At 42.4% G+C, this 23,273-nt stretch overlaps 2 protein-coding genes across 5 annotated transcripts; one reads left to right on the top strand and one right to left on the bottom strand.

Moving 5' to 3' along the window:
• The first annotated feature begins 3,806 nt into the window (after nucleotides 1-3,806).
• LOC131230859 (dihydrolipoyl dehydrogenase, mitochondrial-like) lies at nucleotides 3,807-8,969 on the top strand. The gene is made up of 2 exons (XM_058226884.1): nucleotides 3,807-4,133; nucleotides 7,630-8,969. The coding sequence occupies exons 1-2, from the start codon at nucleotides 3,855-3,857 to the stop codon at nucleotides 8,878-8,880; spliced, it is 1,530 nt and encodes a 509-aa protein (XP_058082867.1). The 5' UTR covers nucleotides 3,807-3,854; the 3' UTR covers nucleotides 8,881-8,969.
• Nucleotides 8,970-10,163: 1,194 nt separating this feature from the next.
• Nucleotides 10,164-22,087, bottom strand: LOC131231144 (uncharacterized). Of its 4 annotated transcripts, none has more exons than XM_058227239.1 (7): nucleotides 21,839-22,086; nucleotides 15,905-16,004; nucleotides 13,575-13,670; nucleotides 13,410-13,462; nucleotides 10,932-10,980; nucleotides 10,581-10,649; nucleotides 10,164-10,477 (listed from the first exon to the last, which is right to left on the bottom strand). In XM_058227239.1, the coding sequence occupies exons 1-7, from the start codon at nucleotides 22,054-22,056 to the stop codon at nucleotides 10,373-10,375; spliced, it is 690 nt and encodes a 229-aa protein (XP_058083222.1). In that variant the 5' UTR covers nucleotides 22,057-22,086; the 3' UTR covers nucleotides 10,164-10,372. The 4 variants fall into 4 exon arrangements, with proteins under 4 accessions (XP_058083222.1, XP_058083223.1, XP_058083224.1 ...); XM_058227240.1 differs by having other exon boundaries at nucleotides 10,602-10,649; XM_058227241.1 differs by lacking the exon at nucleotides 10,581-10,649.
• Nucleotides 22,088-23,273: the final 1,186 nt, after the last annotated feature.

Below are 23,273 nucleotides of genomic sequence, written 5' to 3'. Positions count from 1 at the left end.
AATACAAAAATGAGGCAGATTAAAATCTCAGGTGGACCACACCATAAGAATCAGTGTTGATTGAACGCCTACCATTAAAACTTTCTTCGGGGCCACAAAAGTTTTGGATTAAAATGATTTTTTATCCATTCATCCAGGTCTGTGTGACTTAATCAACAGGTTGGATGGAGAATAAAATGAGATTTAAAAATGGTTGGATGGAATGGATAAATCAAAAAAAATCATGGTGGGCCCACGGAACCGCCCAGAACCGAGTTACTCGGTACTGGAGGGGTCACTACATAATCCGAGTCCGCGTGTTTTTATGTGAGTTCTTTCGTCTATGTCGCAACTCAGATTTACCACCATGTATCGCCCCTTTAGGGCCCAAATAAAGAAATTTCCCTGCGATTACAGCCGTCCATCACTTTGGTACTGACAGTATTGGGCTACAGTGCAAACATAATGCTCAAAAAATACAATTGAATACTGATTTTTAGAGTTGAATTTGAGCCATTGAAAATGATCTTTTGAATGTTTTACATCCACTTCACTTGATGATGATCATATTCATACGTTCAGTGTAATTTTATGGTCCATTTTTGTATTATTAATACATGGACGGTTCTGATCTTATACATTCTTTACACGTGGGCCCCAATGGGGCGATACACTTTTGTGACGCTGAGTCGCGATGTAAGATAGAAGAACTCGTGTGTACCCTCGGTGTCTGGACCATTGTAAACCGCCAACAACCTGGTGAAACGACAGCGCCCCACGTGTGTTGGTCGTGTGATTAATGGTTGTTACGTGGGCCACATCTGTAGAAGATCTACTGTTGAAAGAGACGTGGAAAGACGTGTCTAGTGATCTGGACCGTTAATCAGAAGTGCCAGTCGATGGTCTATAAGCAAAGGATCAGAAACAGTGATTGGATGACGCTGACCGTCAACTTGTGAAATGTGGCTATTGCTGATCTTGGAGCGTTGCTGAAACTGCCCCTATTGGTCTAATATGGACCATGAATGCCGTGACCGAGCTCCATCTGTAATATCCACTCCGTCCATCAGGTGCATCCCACGATATGAGATCCATGGGGGAAAAAATTACCATATCCCACAACTCAGATAGGCCACACCAAAGGTAACGACTGGGAGGGGACGAGAATCACATGCCTGTGTGTAGGCCCGGCATGGTGTCTATATTCCACGCAACCCATTAATCAGGTGCGCCTCACTGGTCTGAAGGGCTGGTCCAAAATATCCAGATCCTAAACTCAGGTCTAAACTCAGGTGGTCCACACCTTCTGAAGGCCTGATTTTACAGTGTTCCCAGTAGGGCTGAAAGTCAGGCGGGTGGGTTGGTGCTCAACCCTACCCTAACCCAAGGTTCTAGCACCTCAACACTAACCCAACCCAACTTAGCCTCAGTTTGATATTCTCAACCCAAGCCCAAGTCAAGTGGGCTTGGTCGGATTAATGGGTTAGTTGGACGGCTACATGCTAATATTTTCACTATTTAAGTGTATTATATTTCAATACACAACTTAGTTTTTGTACTCATAATTTAATTTTATATATATAGCGGAACGCTCACCTAGGGACTACATACGATCTTTTTTGAGAACTCATCCTATCTGATGAGTCTCGAAAATCTGAACAGTCCACATGAAGAAGAACCTCTTGAAACCCCTTGGTACCAATTTTTTACTTTGAACCAAAACTTCAGTGGGCCATGAAAAATGTAAACACTTTCTTCCCTTGATTTGAATTTCTCTTTTCTATGGTCCACCAAAATCTTAGATTAAGGTGAAAATGCAGCCCTTAGAGTTTCATGGGATTCTGCATCTTATGGACCGTTCAGATTCGACACCCATGACACATGTGGAAAGGTGCACACCTACATAGGTACAAAGAATTTTACTTTTTTCTAAACAAACAAGTTAAAATATAGAATAACTACTCTTTTAAAAGTATGGGAGAGAGAAATCAGCCATATATTGGTCGCTTGAGTCATCATAAATGGTGTGGATCAATAAGACTGACGGCGCTGGAATTTCATGTGGCTTTAACACAGACAATCCATATACAATTATAATTTATAAGTAATTCATATATATGGATGGAGTTTGGGTTGAGCCAAGCAACAGGAGATCTTAACCCAAGCCCAATCCAAGTTTTATCGGGTTGGTGTTTATAAAGGCCAAGCTCGGACCAAACCCTATACATTCTGCGTGAGCCCAACCCAATGTCTGGTCCGTTGTCGGTCCGTCGGGTTGAACTCGCCCGACTTTCAGCCCTAGTTCCCAGTGGTTTGGCCCACCCAAGTTTTGGATCAATCTTATGTTCAAGATGTACGGTGAAGATGGAAAAGCCGGCCTGATAAACGAACTGGATTCAACAACACGGAGGGCCCCACAGAGCTCGGGTGTTGTACCCGCCGCGTCCAGACAGTGTTGTAATGGTTCCTGTCAACAGAGTCGTTCACTCAAACCCACGGCGAAAGGAAGATGCAAAGCTTACTTGCGCAAGTAGCATTTGCCGCCACATCAACATCGTGTCAGTCAGCAACATCCAGCCGTTCATCAGCTGGGTCCCAGGCATAGATGTGCAGATCGCCTGTTACTCAAACGCATACGCAATGCTTGAAAGGCCCTGATTTGGTAGACTTGCTCCAGACAACGGTGCGGATGATCTTGATCGGCCAGGGCAGGGGTTTTCTGTTCCTAGCCCAAGATCCACGGATCTAAACACCTAGCTCCTCAACGTGCATTAGATCCACCACGTCCATCAGGTACACCACTAGGTGCCTGCCCATGAGTCCACAAATCACTTGAATCCAAAACTCAAGTGGACCACACAACAGGGAGAAGTTGGGATGGGGACGCCCACCACTAAAAACCTTCCCCATCGTATGTGGGACCCATCATGGTGTGTATATGGCATCCCATCCATTCATCTAACTTGCTCCAGCAGGATGAAGGCATGATCCAAACATAAAGCATAGGAACCGTGCTTTAGATCCACGGTGCCCATCGAGTGGGCCACACCGTAGGTAACACACCATTAAAACCTTTCACATTTGTATGGGTCCCACCATAGAGTTGGATATAGAATCCGATCCATTCATCTGACATGACTCAGTAGGATGAAGGGACACCCAAAAATAAAGCCATCCCAAATCTCAGGCCGTCCACGACTTGTTAATTTAAAGGTTTAAGCTATATTTTTACATTTTTCTCTTTCGTGTGGCTCATATCAGTTTTTACCGGAATCAATTTCTGGATCTACGGTGAATGTGAGCCATCTCACCTGATAGACGGGTTGGATCTCACTTACGTGCCCCTGATTCGGATAGTACAAGTCACGGCCGTGTATACCGGCGCTAGCGTGACTCGCGCTCCCCAGCCGCCGCGTTCCAGCCGCTTGCTCCGTCGCGACTAAGAATCCAGCGTGTGCCACCTCCCACCAGGGCCCACATTCTGAGTGGTTTGATGATCAGAACCGTTTATGTTGTTGAATATATGTTACACGGAAAAACTTACGAAGCTACACTGAACAGATGATTGCGGCTATCGCTATCTCTGGATGAATTTAGAACAACGAAAAGAACATTTTCAATGGATCTCATTCAACTTAAAAAAGCAAAGGCTAGGATCAACATTGAAGCTTGATCATGATGAAATGGCCTATTTATGTAGCAAATAGAATTACGAACGGTTAAAATCACTTGAGTTCTCAGCATGTGGTGTGGGCCTTCTAGTGGGTCGCGACAGACACTCGATCCTACGTCGCGACAGAAAACAAACCCATCAAAGAAAAGCCATTCCTCTTCGAAATCAGCAGACCTTTGCTTCCTTCCTTTCTCTCAAAGCTATGGCAATGGCAGTCTTCAGCAGGCGAAAACCCCTCCTTCTCTACACAAACGTGTGCAAAACTCACATCTTAAGATACTCCTTCCATCTCTCTCCGTCCTCTTCTAGAAGCTTCTCCTCCTCAGGATCCGAAGAAAATGACGTGGTCGTCATCGGGGGTGGTCCAGGAGGCTACGTGGCAGCCATCAAAGCCGCTCAGCTGGGCCTCAAAACGACCTGCATCGAGAAGAGAGGGACCCTCGGTGGCACGTGCCTCAACGTCGGATGCATCCCTTCCAAGGTATGTACATTTACACCCTCTCCCGTATGATTTCCAATACAAGCCATTTTCCATTTCTGGAATCAGAATGGTGCAATTCTCTCAAAATGGATGAAGAATGGTGTATTTAAAACAAAAAGGTGGGTGTGGATGTCAATTCCCATTTCTTTTTCCGAGTCATCTCTCTTTGGAGCGAGTTTCGATCGAGTTAGGGTTTTTAATTGCCTCAGATCTGTGTTTGTGTGGTCGAGATGGGTTTGTTGTTCGACATCCAATTCCTTCTTTGAATTTGATTTCGACACTGCAATTAGTATCGGGTTTTTGCTTAGTCATCTGATAAGTTGTGGCGCGTTTGGATGCACTATCGAATTGAATTGCAATATTCGGTCTAGAGGTGGGACATCGAGTCGAGTCGAACCGAGTTAGGGCTGACTCGACTCGACCCTACTCGGTACCGAGTCCAGCATGCCTGACCCGATCCGAGTCCAGGTCTGGCCTGGACTAACCCAGACCGAGTCCGACCCAGTCACAGGCACCGAGTTCGTTTGAGTCAGCACTGAGTCGGCTCGGGTGCAGAAGGTATCCGCAGGCTGAAATCACAGTTCAGAACTTAGTTGCACCTGCCAGAATTGCAGCCTCTCCGTCAGCTACAACACAGCATCTTAGATCTGAAATGTCAAATCTAGTTTGTCTGTTTGTTTTTTTTTCTTTTTAATAATAAAATGTATGGATCAGGTTTCAGATTGAGTTGAGTCAGTACTGAGTCGGATTTCGAGTCAAGTCGAGTTACTGAGTGACCTGAACTCGACTTGGTTGGAGTTCGGATTGGACAAAGTCTACTCAGTTCGGATTGACTCACCCACTCGGTTCTAGTCGAGTTGGGTCTGAACAAGTCGGATGAGTCGAGTCCAACGAATCGAGTCATCCCATGCCCAGCTCTAAAAGCAGATCATCGGTCTAGTAATGTGGGCTTGCCCAAATTGTAAATTCCTTGATTCGTGCCAAATTGCTATCAGGGGTGGTAATGGGCCGTGTTTGAGCCAGGCCAAGCTAGGTCTGGCTACTACACCCTTCCCTCTTTCCCAATGCCTCCATGCTAACCCAAGAGGAGATCTTCAATTGTCTCTAGCGTCACCTTGGATCTTCGATTGTCCCCAACATCACCCACAAAACTTTGAAAAGATCAAGAAAAAGACAATGAATGAAGAGATGATTAATTGCTTCCGCATTTTCCATGCACATCACACAAATGTTGAGTAGCACCATTGATCTTTTTTAATTTTGTCAATTGTTAGCACCCTTTTCCACCCCATTTACCAAACAAATGTTGCTACGTTGGGAGGGGCACCATAGAACAAAACCTTGGAAGCTTAATCATTTCTCTCTCCCGTCGAAGAACTCTGAAGCAATGTGTAAAATGAGCAAACAGAGAAGCAACCTGACTTGTCCTTAATCCATACCATCGCATCCCTCTCCCTAAGGATGGGGAGCAGCACTGGAGACGTTCCTAAAGCCTTACAAACTCATCCACTTCACCATCCAACAAATTCCTTTGGCAAGGGGGAGACCAAACAACGACAGCTCCACACAGAGAAGTATCAACCAATTTTATTTTTTTTTTGAAAAGTCACATATTAAATTAAGGGAAAGAACGGAAATACAAAAGAAATAGGCTGCACCGCCGAGGGAGCTACACAGCCCACTAGAATCCTAAAAAGAACAGATTACAGCCCTTTAATTTTTCTACGTTAACAGCCCATTCAACAATTAACAATCTAGCTCTAGTCGCAACGCAATCAGCTGATTTTGACATCCCGTTAAAACATCTGTCATTTCTTTCTTCCCAAACTGCCCACCAGACAGCAAGCAACGCCATTCTCCATAGCGGCAACTTGTTCTTGGTGTTCTTCTCAAAAGAAATCCCATGCCTAGCCTCTAAAAAACTACCTGCTGATCTTGGGGCTGCCCAATTCATTTCGAAACGAGAAAGAAAATCCTTCCAGATGAGGCTGATGAAGGGGCAGTGAATGAATAGATGATTCACCAATTGAAATATTTCTTTCTAGAGAAAGTTGTCCTACCCTTAGAAACTCAATTTGAAGCATATACTCTCCAAGCTACATACTCCCAAAAGTGAATCCTCTTCTCATCACCAAGAGAAGAAAAACCCCTCTCTGAACATGATTGCCATTGGCAGAATATTAGATAATGGAAGAAAGATATGCTTCTTGGAATTTAAAACCATTTTATTTTTTGGGAGTTGATATCTACCTCTGTCCTCATTGATAGCAACACCCTTCTTTCTACCTTTGATGGTGCAATACTCCAAGGGCATGTTTGGTTATTGGGAAATATAAAAAACCAGCAACCAAACACCCCCTAGCTTTTACAATTGCACTACCAAGAATAGAGAGACAAGGGTGCCTCTATCAATCACGGTGATCAGCTTCTTCCTTTTCCCCTACCCCACCTTTTATATTCCGCGAGAACCTGATCCCGATCCTGCGCCATAGGAATCAACGGGTACCTGAACTTGATTGGAATCGGGCCTAGCAACTTGAATGTGGTGTACCTGGAATGCACCCAACCCCTTCAGGCGGGTCTGAGTATGTTCAAACCAGTACCTGACCTGTTGATGACCCTAATATTAGATAGATTAAAGGATGACAATTAATAAATGGAAAGAATTGATGAAGGTAATGTGTTTGGTTGCACCAAATTAGACTGATTAGTCATGAAATTTCATGATATTTGGTGCAATCAAATGCACTTGTAGCCAAAAAGTTGACGAAATTGGTCAATAGAAATTATCCATAAAAAGAAAACGGTCAATAGAAGTTTGCTGAGCTTTCCATTCAATGCAAGTACTCGTGCTAGCATGGCATGTGCAAGATCTGAGCTTTCCATCAGGTGGATGGCCCTATTTAGATGTTTTGGCTAACAAATCAGACCAGTTCACTCCTTAGGTAGGTTTGAGCCTTCTTGGCCCACTGCCATTAGTCCTTGTTGGCCTTAGTTTAGGAAGCACTTGGATATCTACCCAATGCCTAGTGGGATAGATGCTTTTCCCCCCAGGTTGCCTAGCAGCCCACCTGTTTTTTTCGCCACTCAAAATTTGGGGGAGAAAAACTCCCTTTTACTGCCCAAATGGATGCTTATCTGGAAAGAAGTGCTCCCCAAACTCAATGCAATGGATGCTGCACAATCCTTCCAATCGCAAGCTGCTTCCAACTTGTGCTCCTGCTTCCGTTTCCTAGCTGTTTATACTCACTAGCAGTCCGAAATTTGTTGCCACTTCGCTTCATGCTTCAGGCAACTATATGGATGCTCTCTGGTTTCAGCACAATATCTGGGACATCCAAACATGGCCCTTGGCATATCCAAAGAAACATAAATGCAAAATAGAAACAAGCTGCATTAGCTATTGAAGGGAAGGTGAAAACCCCTTTCCTCGCTTTTCCTTGATTGTTTCTTTCCATCATAGATGCTCATTATTATCTATCATCTCCATTTCCAGGCCTTGCTCCACTCCTCTCACATGTACCACGAAGCCAAGCATGCATTCCCCAGCCATGGCGTCAAGTTCTCAGAGCTGGAGATCGATCTACCCGCCATGATGGCCCAGAAAGACAAAGCCGTCACTAACCTCACCCGAGGCATCGAGGGTCTCTTCAAGAAAAACAAAGTAAACTACGTCAAAGGCCTTGGTAAGTTCGTCTCCCCTTCTGAAGTCGCTGTTGATACCCTTGAAGGCGACATCACCACTGTCAAAGGCAAGAATATCATAATTGCCACCGGTTCTGATGTGAAATCCCTCCCTGGGATTACCATCGATGAGAAGAAGATCGTGTCATCAACTGGAGCTCTAGCATTGACGGAAATCCCAAAGAAGCTAGTTGTGATTGGGGCGGGCTACATTGGTTTGGAGATGGGATCTGTTTGGGGCCGGCTGGGCTCCGAGGTGATTGTTGTTGAGTTTGCACCAGACATTGTCCCAAGCATGGACTCTGAGGTCCGCAAACAGTTCCAACGCATGCTCGAGAAGCAGAAGATGAAGTTCATGCTCAAGACCAAGGTGGTCGGGGTAGACACATCTGGGGAAGGTGTGAAGCTGACAGTTGAGCCAGCAGCTGGCGGCGAGCAGACCACCCTTGAAGCCAATGTTGTCCTTGTCTCAGCAGGCCGGTCTCCATTCACGGCTGGGCTTGGGCTCGAGACAATTGGTGTGGAGACTGACAAGGCTGGCCGGATCATGGTCGACGAACGGTTTGGGACTAGCGTACCTGGCGTATTCGCCATTGGGGATGTGATACCAGGTCCTATGCTCGCTCACAAGGCAGAGGAGGACGGGGTCGCCTGCGTGGAGTTCATAGCAGGAAAAGAAGGCCATGTGGACTATGACATGGTGCCCGGGGTGGTGTACACGCACCCTGAGGTAGCGTCGGTTGGGAAGACTGAGGATCAGGTGAAGGCATCTGGCGTTGAATACCGGGTTGGCAAGTTCCCTTTCATGGCAAACAGCCGTGCCAAGGCGATTGATGATGCCGATGGGGTGGTGAAGATACTGGCAGAGAAGGAGACAGATAAGATACTTGGGGTCCACATAATGGCCCCCAATGCAGGGGAGCTCATACATGAGGCTGTGCTTGCCTTGACGTATGGAGCTTCGAGTGAGGACATAGCACGCACATGCCATGCGCATCCGACCATGAGCGAGGCCGTGAAGGAAGCTGCTATGGCCACTTACAATAAGCCAATTCACATCTAGATGGTGCACTTGTTTTTGTGGTTTTTCTGTATTGGATGAGGTTTTGGAATAATTCTAGTATACTCCACAAAGAGGCCACTTCAATTCTCCATTCTCTTCCTTGTTTTGTACTAATGCTATTGAAATCATGTGCATTGCAGTTTGTAGGATTTTACAATCAAGCTTGCAAAAATTGACAATTGCCTTCTCCCAAATGGCTACTTGGGTTCATATCTCAATAGCAATTTGTGGCGGAAGAAGCCAGAATCCAACATAGTTTATGCAGCATGGTTTAAAAACCTGATAACTCAATTCAGTATGCAGCTGGGTTGGGTCTACTCGAAGACGACTCACACTTGATATTTAATAATGAAACCAAGAAGAGCTTTTCACTTATAGTAGACATTTAAAGTAGGTGAGTATAAAAATCAGCTAAATACAAACATGGTGCATGGTTTGCTGGTAGAATCTCATCACCCACTTTCACCTCTCTTTTGAAAAAAGAATCACTCAGGGACTCTGTTCGAATCATACCGAGTTGACTGATTTTTGCCAAGCTACCATGAGAATTCCCATTTAGATATCTGGTGAACCAACATTGCAAAAGCTGACCCAAAGTGCACAAGGCTGGTCTGGCCTAGCCCAACCATGGGCCGCTCTAAGGTTGATTTGGGCTTATTGACTCAAGGCTAATGGGTTAGACATGGGTTTCCACTGTCCAGTATCTTTCAAAATTACAGTGTTTGGGTGTACCACCAAATTCCTGTTGGCAGAACATCAGGCAAGCAAAGGGCTGCATGGAAAACAGAATCCTAGATTAAGAAAGCTTCCTTGCAATTCCATTCTAGCCCATAGTGTTTGGGTGTGGATCAACTCCGCAGTCTTTAGACTTTGCAGCTTGGACCTACTAAGTTCAGTCCTGAGCCAAGGCCTATTTTCTCTACTGAATCGCAGTGAGGATGAGACTCAACCAAGTTGGAGTCAACTTGGATGAGTTGTCAATCCATGGTTCACATATAAGTGGGAGGGGAATTAGTAGGAAAGAATCCTCAGAATCTCAAATATCTCCCTGGATAAAATTTTCAAAGACAAGCACAAGAACCTATTCAGGTTTGGCTCTTGAAGGAATTCATTTCAATCACTGAACAATTCACCCAGCAAATCTGGTAGCTTCTTCATACCATTTTGCATTGATTCTGTCATTGCAAGAATGTATGGCTTCTTGTCCGTAATGGCCCACACATCAAAACATTTTAGGATAAATACAACCACTGAATCATTTCAAATGGGATTGGAGTTGAAAATGTACTAAAATTCAATTCGTGGAGCATCACTCCCTTTTTACTCTAAGTCCATATCTTTTCATTGGAGGATTTGATTTTCACAAGATACATTACACAGAGATAAGGTGCCCCTCTTGAATGTGACAAATGCATGGAGAACCAAAACATTTTTGGAGATTTTTGAGTCCTTAACCATGACGAATTAATGTGACAACATATGTGCTGTCTCTTTATGAATTTGGCCGCTGAGGAGAGTCTGCTTTATAGCTTTTTGCCACTGTTGCAAATCGTTCCAAACCTCCCAAAAGCAAGCTTTCGAGAAAGGGTTTCAATGCCTGGAAAAAAACCCACAAAAAAATATCAAATTCCATGAACATGAAAGTTTTGCAAGAACCTTAAAATATCTAAGAAATAGTTCCGAATGCTCCTTTTAACAACATTATGATAGCTGCTACTCACTGATGCAACTGGAGTTAAAATTTGAGGAACTTCATACGAGACGGTAAGCTGACATGGAAGAAAATCAACATGAATAACAGAATATAAAGAAGGGAATTGACATTTAGGCCTAACCTATTTGATAGATACACCCATTTTTTTTCTACTTCTCATAATGCAACAGCAAACCCATATTTCTACTTCGTACTGTTGAATTACCAAACTAAAAAAGAAAGGAAAAAAAAAAAAAGGGTGTATCTATCAAGATGGGTGGATGTAAATAGCGACCACCTAATTAAATAATAATAATCAAATGTAACAAAAGAGTCAGATCATATCAAGCATTCTCACTTCTATTAAGCATAATGATGGGCCTTTAGGGTAAAATCGCACGGCTCCTCTGCAAATGCAAAACCAATGAAGTTCATCAAAATCTAACTTCCAACTAATTCTGAAAACATAAAAGAAACAGTAAATCATAAGGTTTCAAAATATTTTATTAACTTCCATTGGATAAATCTTCCATCCCAACTAAAAATTCACAAGGTTTTCTAGCCCACAGCACCCCTCCCCACATGGACCTTCACACAAAGCCAACATGCTAAACATGCAAGCAATGCATAAGGTGGCAACCACCATAAAGATGACGGTACAAAAAAATTAAGACCATTCCACTCATTAGGCAGGCTACACATATTAGTTATGCAAGCTGTATTTGAATTGAGCAGCTTCAAATTGCATTACGGAGTTTCCTTTAGATGATATTTGCCTCCATTACGGATGATTCTGAGTCTGCAATCCAGGTTACTGGCAATCTGTCCTGTCTCCAGGATATAATGAAGCCCGGATCTCTGTTGTCAATCTTTAGCCAGCATTGGTAGTCAATCGACCCCAAACACATCTAGCAACGAATGAGACTAGAAAACCAGTGACTGTTATTTGTTTCTGCAGCATGAGAATAAGAAGAGCCTGAAAACAATAGAAAAATTGCACAGAAATTGAGAAGAAAAAAAAAATTTTAAAAAATTAAAAAAATGGATTTTGTCTAGAAGAATTGGTTTGGAATAGGTAAAACCCCCTTCCCGGATCCTCTATATGAGGTTAAGGAGTCTGTTTGGGTGGGTTCTGTTTTGAACGGACACATCGTAATCATTGTTGTCATAGTCTAAACCCTATCCCAACTAACGGGGGATGGCTGCATGGAGTCTGTTTGAGTGGGTTCTGTTTTGAACAGACACATCATAATCATCGTCGTCGTCGTCTAAACCCTATCCCAACTCATTGGGGACGGCTCCATGAACCCTATTCCACTCTTCTATTTTATCAAGGACTTCTCAGTTGTTTTGGACAGACAAATGATCGCTGGAAACACCCTTTGAGCCTTTTAGCAACTGCTTTAACCATCGGCCAAACATTCAAATCTCTTTGCCACATCACCCCATCTAAGTGGCCAATGGTGCACATAACCGCAACCCAGGAACCACTACATCACGAAATAAACCATTCACCGAGGCACCAAGTCATTGGGTTGGTCAACCTGGTCGAGCCACTCATCAAAACCACGTCGAGCCACGTGTCAAAAACATTGTTCGCACCATGGCTAGACCCAGGTCGAGGTGGCTTTGGAAGAAGTTCAAGGCTCATAAAGTCCTCGCAAGGATGGGCATGTGCAAAGTGCAAAGTACCCCAAAAGTGCCCAAGTAGCCTACTGACCATGCACGATGCCACATGCACATGCGTGCAAGCATAGAGAGTGCTTCATACCATTCTTGTAAGGACTTGAACCTTAGCCTGTGGTGTCAAAAACCCCATCTAGCCAACTTTCCTTCTGCATCTTTTTGGTAGGAAATGCTTTTTCAGAACACACAAGGAATTTTTACGAAAGGCTTTTCAAAAAAGATTAGTTCTGAAGGGAAATGAGGTATTCACTTCAAAAACAATATTTTTCAATTTTGAAAATTACATGCTTGTTTTTTATAGATAACTCCCAAAACCATTCGACTTTTTAAAATATTACCAACAACACTTGTACATGGAATGAACCTATGGCAAGATTTTGTAAGCCATACATTTTTTTTCAAAATAGGGTTTGACCACCTGATGAGTGGACCAGCCTGATTTTATCGGATGGTCATCTTCTCAGATGGGCCACCTATCCACCACTGAGTCAGGCTGCCTACAAAGGAGTGTTCTGGCTATCAAAACTCAACTTCCATACGGTAGGCAAAGGTATCTTTCCCTCAGGAAGAGAACTATACTAAAAAAGTACATTGCATGTCAGATATGGTAAGGGAGAAGAGTTCACAGCATGCTCATTTAGGTTACTTTGTCTTTGATGGCAAAAACATGAGGTATATTAACATGGTATATAATGTACATAAATAAGAAAATTAGAAATCACTATAATTTCCACAAAGGCCTTTAAATGGGAGAAAAATGTAGGTTTTAAACAAAATTCAGCTCAGTCAAACAGCCGCTAACAGCCTATTTGGGACTTCTTGGATTATTGCCTAAATAGTCATTGTGCTTGTTTTGTTGAATTACAAGAATGAGCTCAATTGAAATTTTGGGCTTGTTTGAGGGAAGAAGTCTATTCCATCCAATGCGAAATGCGGCAACATTCCGCAAATGCTGCACCTTTCAAAAGACACATTGGTACAATGGATATTGGACTGGATGGCCATTTGGGCACTTGTCCATGTGCACTCCAAATCTTCAGGTAGAAAAAGGAAAAATAAAAATAAAAGAAACAAAAAAAAAAAAAGTCAATTTCGAGATTCAATGAAAGAGTTCTGCAATGATTCAAGTCCTACAAGAAAATAAACTTACTTGTTAGGGACACCTTCTAGAGACCGCCAATGGATTTTCTGATTCGGTATAGGCTGCAAATCAAGAAAGAATGCAGAAGGAAAACTTACCAGAGCATCTATATGAACTTCAGAGAACACAAGGAAAAGAAAAGAAAAAGGAAGAGGAAATATTTCATAACCTCACCTGCATATTTCGGGCCAGCCATGAAAATTCAAGATCGCGACCAAATGCTTCATACTTCAACGACCAACGTGAAAGGTCGGGCTTACCTTCTACAATCTATTAATTAGCATGTGGTATCAAATTTCCTGGATCGAATGTGCTTATTGTAGAACTCCAATAGTTTAAGAAGGAAAGGAAACTAAAAAAAAAAATTATTATGTTGGTCCAAAAACATAACAAATATGACCCACTAATTTCGATTTGGATTCAATGACCTCAAAAGGCTTCGAATTTTCCAAGTCCTGGGTTACTGGAGTGTAACCTGAAGTGATGGTTTTGGGATCAAAGATCCAAAGAAGCTAGAGTACTTCCCAGAAGGTTGGAAAGAAACTAGTTATCTAAGTTTGACTTGCCTTGGAATTTGAAGTTCAACATACCCATCATTCATATTGCATTATGAACCTCGAAGGCTTGAATTTTCCGAGTCCAGAGTTACTGGAGCATAACCCGACAAAAGTTGAAGGGAAGCTTAAGTACTTTCTTGGAATTGAAGTTGCATTGTTGTAAAGAAACTAGTTATCTTGCCAAGAAAGTTTGACTTGCCTTGGAATTTGAAATTCAGCATTCCTTTTGTTCATCCATATATGAAAAATGATGAATGGAGTGCTCCAAGTGACAGAAAAAAATAACATTGAAGTGCCACAGGAGGAAAGTCTCAAAACCAATGTTTTAAAAACCAGACCGGACATCAAACCACTAAAGCAGTCCGTTTGGTCCAAAGTGGTTCAACTGCTGGTCGCCTTTTTTTTCTTGAGAGAGAGAGAGAGAGAGAGAGAGAGAGAGAGAGAGTGTGGAAATTTCATTGAGGAAAAAAACAAAGCAAAAACAGCAAAACAAGAAGACAAGGATGCTGAGGAGGCGACCCAATTACATCCCAAGAAAATCAAGATTGCAATGCATAAGCTTTAGCGCACAAGAAGCCCATTCGACTACAAGCAACCTTGCCCTTTGGGAAGTTCCTTCCATCGACTTTCTTTCATTTCTAAAACATCTCACATCTGCTGGTAGCCAGTTTGATGTCATAAATTACATAAATTAGATTCTTATTACAACCATTTGCCAACACCAGGTCAACCACAGGTTCATTGCAGTTTTGACTTGGTTCCATCTGGTTCGGGTGTATTTTAGATGTCAAACAGTTGAATCAGACTAACTCTGAGGGATTGATCAAACCAGGTTAGATTGGATGGTCCGGTCCAGTTTTCAAAAACTGCTCAAGACAGCCCATCTTTTGTTTTTGAAAAATTAACACCAGTCTTCCATTTTGGCCCAAGTGTGCTTGGAGAGAAGCAGACAAAGGAAGATATGCACTCACGGGCATTTTCTCCTCAATCTAGGCAGATTAAACTCACGAAAGAAATCAAATGTCCGGAATATGTCTTTCGTGACTCCCATTGGGGGTACTCAACCAAGGAAAGGACGCTGAACTATTTGAGAGGACAGATCAAATACAGGCAAACCATTTTATCATGAAACAGTTACCATTAGCCCCAGACATTGAAACTTCATGGGATGAACAACGGCTCCACCTATGCAAAACGCACATGGGTTGTTCTCATGCCAATCAATTCACATCCTGGGATGCTCCAAACCGGCCCTTAGGCTCTTTGGATTAAATAGGACTCATGATGCAGGACAATAAACCACTTGCTCTAAAAGCTCAAACTGTTAGAGCATGGTAAATTAATCCTTTTATCTCATAGCCCCGGCCCCACATCTCAAGGGTTAGGACCTCGGCCGAACCCCCTTCGTGGGCCCCAAATCACATGGGCCGCCCACCCCGAGTGTGTCCCCGCATCCCACAGGCTACCCCACTCAAGTCCGGTGTGAAATGCGCATTAATCACCCCCAGTAAGGAGTCTCGAACATGAGACCTCCCCCGTGGGCCTCGCCCACCCCTTATGTGCCCATGTATCCCACAAGCGACCCCACTCGAGCCCAGTGTGAAAATGCCCCTGCATTAACTCAAGAATGATATATTCTCAATAAGACAATTACAACTCAACATTAGGCCTAGATAAACATCTCACAACAACTTCCTGTTTTTTTTCTTACCATAATGTCACAGGATATTTCTGTCTGCATGCAAAGCTTTCATTCTAAGTCCAAATGTTGTATTCCATGCCATGAACTAATCTTTATGAAACTTTCATAACATAATAGGCAACAAGCACCTTTATTAAGGGTGAATTTGGTTGCACCTAATATCATGAAAATTTATGATATTTGGCGCAGCCAAATGCACCCTAGAGGACAGCATAGAACAATACTTGACAGATATCAGTAAGCACCTTTACAGATGATATGAATGGCATCCATCGTGGAATGGCTTCACGATCGGAATAACAATCATAGGCAACCTTACAAGGAACGTCGACTTCAATCTTCGCCCTGCATTCAAGTTTGTCTAGTTACAAGACGTAACCTCTGTGAACCTTTACATTCCAACTTTATGCAGCTGATGTGACCATATTTTCAATTTTTCATGGCAAGTTCAAATCAAAAGTTTCACATACTAAGCCATGTTTGGATGCGCAAGTGAATTGAATTGCAAACATTCCGTTTAATCAAGAGAAAAGGACTAGTAGCCCTCAAATTGCAGTTGCATTCCTTCCAAGTCCAAGAAAGTAATGAAATTGCTAATGAAGAAAATTACAAATGGGTTATTTCTGCTTCATCAGACTAAAAATTGCAGTTCAATTTGATAGTGCATCCAAACGTACCATAAGAAAAACGTGGGCTTGGAAATTAGAAACTAGCATGTAATAATTTCCATACAAATTAGAAAATACAAAAACATATGGGGTAAGTTTCTCAACCAGAAAACCATAGTTCTGACATAATTCCAACCATTTGACTTGTTAGCACTAGCACAATCAGATTGTGAAAGAACAACTGCTAATATCAATGAAACGCCATGCGCCATTCTCTCATTGTATGAGAAAATCAGTCATTGCTCCACGAGTTGTGATACAGCTCATCAAAATATAATCCAATTGGATGATGCTTTGATCAGATCAAATCAGTGTTTTAAAACCAGACCTGACCAGACGATTGGATCAGTATGGACGAGACCCTGCAGCTAAAAATGGGTCGGTCACGAAGAACCTTTTGAACCGTCTGGATCAAGTGGTCCAACTGTCTGGGTCAAATGGTCAAATCCTTATTTGTTCATTCTATTAATTCATGACCCCATACAATGTCATGGATCAGACTGGTTTGGACCAAACAGCCCAAGAAAAGGGGGTCCGGGTTTGGGTCAGGATTTTTTTTGTTTTGTTTTTGAAAGATGAGATAATTTATTAGCAAGGGCAGAAAAAGCCACCCAGAAACTAGAAGAGAAAAAAGAAGGAGAAAACAAAAAAGAAAAAGAACGACAGAAAGAACAACAGCAAAAAAACAAAACAAAACAAAAGAGAAATACATGGACTACACCCGCTATAGTTGGATCAAGCAATAGTTGCATGGCAGTTATCCTAGGGTGCCGCCCTTTGGGTCCTAAAATAGCTTTAGCTAGATTGTCTGATTGCCTTACACCTGCTCCCATTTCCATTCATTTCTGTTTTAAGTATTAACCAAGGATTCAAAACATCATCCAAATCCACATCTCACACCTGCATTAACTTGTTGAGAATGCAAAGGAAAACTTGGTGCCCTGAGCAGCAACATTCAGAAAAGTCCATCGTCGTGATCCATGGATGAGTTCAACCATGTCATGTAGACATCACCAACGAGCTGTTCCACAATACACACACGCCCCCATACATTGACACATGCAATACTTTATATCCAATCTAAGTGAATAGAACCCCACACAGAACTTGGCCACAGCCCTCCCCTCGAGGTCCTACATTGATTGTTTTTTTTTTTTTTTAACGCTTGAATACATACATAGTTGGAATACTGATGGAATGCATACCTTGAAGGAAGTTTAGAATCCTCAAACCCAAGGCTCGGTACAGTATACACAGGTATCCAGTTTTGACAAGTGGGACCTATGGTTCAGTGATTGAAACCATTGGTCTTCTGGACCCCACTGTGGATGCACTATACCCCAAAAATCTCCTAGACAGGACAACCTTAAACTTCTGATTTGTGCTCTGTTTTGATCTAGGAATACAACAGTGGTCCACAATCAATTGAAAATAGGTCCAAGATTAGTGGCTAGAATATTTTGATCTAAGAGAGTTTTGGGACACAACAGAGAAATGTTCTTGACAACTGAGCCATGGGCCCCACTAACTGAGTACCCAATATAGTGGGCGAAGCCTCAGGCTGAGGATCCTGTAATTCCTCTATTGGAAGAACGGTTGCAATTCCTACTATTAGGAAGTTTGCAGACATCTTCCAGTGCCACATGGCAATGTCGCAAAGTAAACTCATATTTCTCAAGAATGCATGTTATCCAACACAGTTCCTGCTTAGCAGCAAACATGGGCCCATGTGTCCAAAGCTGAACTTTGATCATAGGAATAAAGGCATCCCAAGGCCTGCTTGATATGGGTGCTTGTGACGCCTGTTTTCAGAGAGGAAATAGGCTGAGGTGATTTGGGGTGTTTAACTATGTTCATCATGCACCTCGTTTACAATTAAAACTGAAGTATCGCTCAGTTATAGACTGTTTTTCGGTATAAGGAATAGTTTGAGAGTTTTGCAGCTTTTTTTCCTCAACATAAGCTACTCGACTTGGCTTTGGTGGAGAACAAAATCAGCTGCCCCACTGAAAGATGCACATATCTGACTGAGCTGGGACAAGTTGAAGCGAGTCATATCAGTCTCTGTGCCTGTGAGAGTCACACTTGCAACTGATATTTTAAAATTACTGATTTGCTAAAACCATCGAGTCATATAGGCTTGGTCACTGAGAGACTGTTCATTATTAATGGTCTGTTAGAACTCTCTCTCAGAAGGGTGTTCAAGTCACTATATATGAAACTAACTAGAGTGTTGGTGTCTCTGTGAAGTAGATCCCCGGTACACCTTCTATTAGGCATAGAGTTCTCTTCCTTTTTCTTTTTTTCTTTTTTGAAGCCAATAAGACACAAGCCACAGCGGAAAAGTATACAACCCCATATTACAACCTGAGAAAATACAAAACTTTACAATCTTTGACATTCTTCACCTGGATACCCACTCTAGCACGTCTCTTTTACATTTCCAAACTACCTCCTTCCACGGACCTTTACTGTTAAGGAAGCACCTTCTATTTCATTCCTTCCGAATGTTCCACAAAACCGCCAGCAAGACCATGTGCCAAATGACTAATTCATCCTTTCCTTGGATCCCTTCATGCCAAGCCCAAAAAAGTGCATTTACTAAACGCATTACCTGATCAACTTTGAATATAGCCAGACACGCAATTCAAACTGCTTTACAAGGGAATAATGGAGAAAGAGATGATCTATTAATTTTGCATCGCTCATACACATGAGACAAATGTTGGGAAGAATCATAGAAGGGAGCAGGTTCCTTTGAAAATGGGACCAAATTTCTTTTTCTCACAAATATCCTTCCGAGAGGAACCCAATATTCTACACCCAACTGTCATTTTAGATACTCCAGTTATTATTATTTTTATCGACACAAAAGAACTCTATTAGGAAAGAATGCCCCAAGGGAAATTAGAAGCTCGAAACATCACAAAGAAGGCCCCGAACAAGCTCTTAGATTACTTCATTACGCGGGGATGCTTGGACACACAAGTTGTGTAGACAACTTGTCCATGGTTTGTCAAACCCATTTATGCAAGGGAACCTACGAATATAAGGACAAAGTGTCTCTAAAATTTTATCATTAGCAAGGATAGCAAGAGGAAATACAATGTTTTGTGCACATGCTCACATTTGCCACCATTAATCTTCAAGCGCCTAGCATGTGCCACGTGTCAATGTGCACACGCACTATAAATGCTATGTATGCCCCCATCCACGTTAAGCTCCCCATTTGTGTGATTGACCATCTTTACTCCCTGTTCCAAGAAGTATGGCAAGCAAGGAACAAAATAGCTAGAATAAGACAACGTGACTTGGATTGCCTATCCAAGACAACATGACCTAGACAGCCTATGCTAACATAACTTTGCTTGCACCCAAACGACCCCTAACAACAACAACAACAAAAGAAGAAAGGAAGAAGAAAATTCTTCAAAATTGACACCAAGAGCTAACACGGCTCAACTCCAACAATAACTAGGGGAACAGGTTCATATTTGTTACTAACGGTACGATACAGATACTCTTATCCTTCTAAATCGAGATTGCAATAGAATTGTGAGGAAGCAGAATTTCTGTAACACCTTCCCTTATGGGCCCTAGGGCTCACTCCCAAGTTCCCCAAGAGCTGATCCATGGATCCTGGTATTGACCAAGAAACACTGAACTGGCTGAGACACCACCCCCACAAACCAAATGCATAGGCACAATGTATGAAGAGACAATTAGCATTTTTGGCACTTCGTAGGCATGATTGACCGGACCCATGCCACTTTGTTGAAGATGCTAACTGTAGAAATTTGGCATGACCAACAAGCCAACCAAATGTGATAGCCCTAGGAGGAGCCATGGTCTTCCAAATTCGGGCCATAGGCACAACAACATTCCCCAGCCCTAAGAGCTTCCAGTAAAGGAAATTAACTGAGAACTTTTGACATGGATTCCATAACAATAACCCCTTATCCTTCCATTGGAAATCAACTCTCACGGCATTGAGCAACCCCCTAAGATAATAAACCCTTCTTCCTCATCCTCGTTCAAATCACATCTGAAAAGGGAGCCCAGGCGACATTGTCATCTCTAACCTTCTTGCATAATGCTGTGACATAGAGCCTTCCGAATGCACTACTAAGCACTTATATTCAAGACGGTCAATAGACAACTAAAAATATAGAAATGTGTGTGTTTTTTAAAGGTTAAAAACATAGAAATGATTATCCATATATGAAAATTTATTGGGGGTAGGGAGAATTTGGCTTGCAACGAAATATAACTAAAATGGGAATTGCATTTTTCTGAACATTCACAAGAGTCCTTGAAGATCAGATTGTTTATTTATTTATTTTTGAAGGATTGAAGATCAGATATCAGCATTCTACTTTTTTCATTTGTCCTAAACAACTCCATTTCAGTTCCAATACTCCTGAAAAAAACCTAGTAAAAGTAGAACACTTTCTATAATTCGAACGAATAAAAGAGAAGGGACAAATTACAGCTCAAATATGTGTTGTGTTCGTATAAATGGAGTTTTATCGCACAAACTAAATGGATATACGATTGCAGATGACTGTTGATAATTTATTTGAGCAGGAGGATTTCATTTTCATCTCAGAGTCGAAGAACTGATTGAATGATCCTAACCATTGGATCTGTGTTCATCAAATTGACAGGTAGAAAGAAGATGTCAACTGTCCAAATTCAAAAGCTAAAATATGGTAGTGAAGATGCCCTACTAGTGTGATTAGGCTACAGACACTTCACAGTGGGGCCCAAGGTTAGCTGGGCCACACAAGCACGATACAACCCATTCAACTGTACCCATGGCATACATGCGCCAGTTTTTCAACTTCCCAAATTGCGGGCCGCAGTGTGGATGGAGGAACATGGCCTGAAAATCAATGAATGGACAATCTTAACCATCCAATTCCATCTATTAAATTTGCACCATTGACTGTCTTCATTGAAACCATCCATTTGACCATCACAATTGGATGGTTAGGGTTGTCCAGTCAGTCCAACACTCACGCCATGCTCGATCCACTACAGCGCCCACGATTTGCATGGTCGGAATCCGCATGAACAAGTGCTGAATGCTGAATGCCGAATGCCGTGTGCAGAGCTAAGCTTATTTCCATAAATTAGGCTAGACCATTAGCTGTCCATCCATTTGGACGGTGTAGCCCGCATGATGGGTAGACCATCCTGGTTTTCACCACAGGTGATCTTTACAGCATGGCCCACCTCTTTGGGCGGCTTGGATGTTCTCCATAAGTAACATGCTATGGTATGTGAATCCATACAAATCAGATATCAAATCACACTCTTTCTTTGATTCTACACACTACCCATTTCAGTTCAACTACCTTATAATATATATATATATATATATATATATATATATAAGCACTGCTCAAGGAAATACGATTATGGGGCATCCAAACATGCAAAACAGAAGGGGAAAAGATTGAAAATCGAAATGGCAAGAAGAAAATGCATTTGGGTATTGATTGTTACACGCAATCCTGCCATTCCATGACAGGGGAGAAGGGTCTGATGCCAGTGGAGATTGAATTTCGATTCACCCCGGTTGGGTTTTTGAAGAAGAGTTCGTTGAGGTGCGGCTTTGAAGAAATCCTGCTGTTGAAAATGGGCTTGAAGAAAGGCCCATTTCTAGCACTTTTGAAGTGGGCCACTGAGGTTGGGCCTGAAAGGAAAGCTGCCGTTGCAGACATGGCTCTGACCTCTGAGAGAGAGAGAGAGAGAAGAGCAAACAACGGCGACAGACGACCAATCTTCAAATAACGCATCGGATACAGAAGAACAGGAATTATAAGATATACGCGACATGCTTTACTCGGGTTTTAATTCTGACAAGTGGGCCCCATTTTTTGTAATCCGTACAGTTTATCTGTTTCATACTACCGTAGATGGACTGCTTCCAGAAAAATTAAATACGTAGGACAGTTTTAACCGTTAAATTGTGGCCTGAAGATAGATGGTTAAGAAGAGAAATAGATCAACAGTCCAGATTCAACTGAAGAAGAGTCTCAAATTAGTGGCCAGGATCTTCCAATACGGTATATTTTGGGGGCATGGGCCACTAAGAATGGTACTTAACTCACCAATGGTCTGGATTAACGAACATTGGCCCCAGTTATCAGAATCTGAAACCCGTGTAGATTGTGCAAAGAGGATCGCGCATCATACAATTCCTCGAGAATCCTCGACCACTGCTTTGCGCACGATACTCGTGTTTTCAGTCCTGATCAGTGGGACCCAGTGGTTCTGTAATCCAGACCATTGGTCTGTTGCATCTTACAGTGAATGGACGATGGCCCTGATATCATGGATGGGACAATCCCAAGTGGCCTCAAATATACAGGCAAAAGGAGAAATACACCAATGGTTCACGATCAACCAAAATCTGTTTTGAGATTGATGGATAGGATCTTCCAATCTAGGAGATTTTTGGGGATTGGCCCACCCAAAACTCAAAAGTGCATTGAAGCAGACAGACAGTCTTGTGAAAATAGACAGTCAAGATCCCCACTTGTGAAAATGGAAAACCAGAGTATACCTTAAGGTGGGCACGGCTTTGGTGGATCTCTGACTGTGTGGGGCTCACTGTGATGTATTTTAATCAAATCCACGCCGTCCATCCGTTTTGAAAGCTCATTTTAGGCATGATAAAAAAATGAAGCAGATCCAAACTTGTCATGATTGAATATCCACCGTTAAAGACTTCTTGAGGCCACCGGAATGTTCATTTACCATCCAACCTGTTGATAAGGTCACAAGGACCTGGATGAAGGGACTACACAAATATCAACTTGATGAAAAACTTCTGTGGCCCACTAAGTTTTTAATGGTGGATATTCAATCCACTGTTTCCGGGTGGGCTCTACCTGAGATTTGGATCTACTTCATTTAAAATGAGCTCAAAAGTCAA

This window comes from Magnolia sinica, chromosome 17 (assembly GCF_029962835.1).
Source record: "Magnolia sinica isolate HGM2019 chromosome 17, MsV1, whole genome shotgun sequence".
In the NCBI taxonomy this organism is placed as follows: Eukaryota; Viridiplantae; Streptophyta; class Magnoliopsida; order Magnoliales; family Magnoliaceae; genus Magnolia; species Magnolia sinica.
Note: the sequence above shows the minus strand (reverse complement) of the source record. Positions and strands in the feature narration are given on the sequence as shown.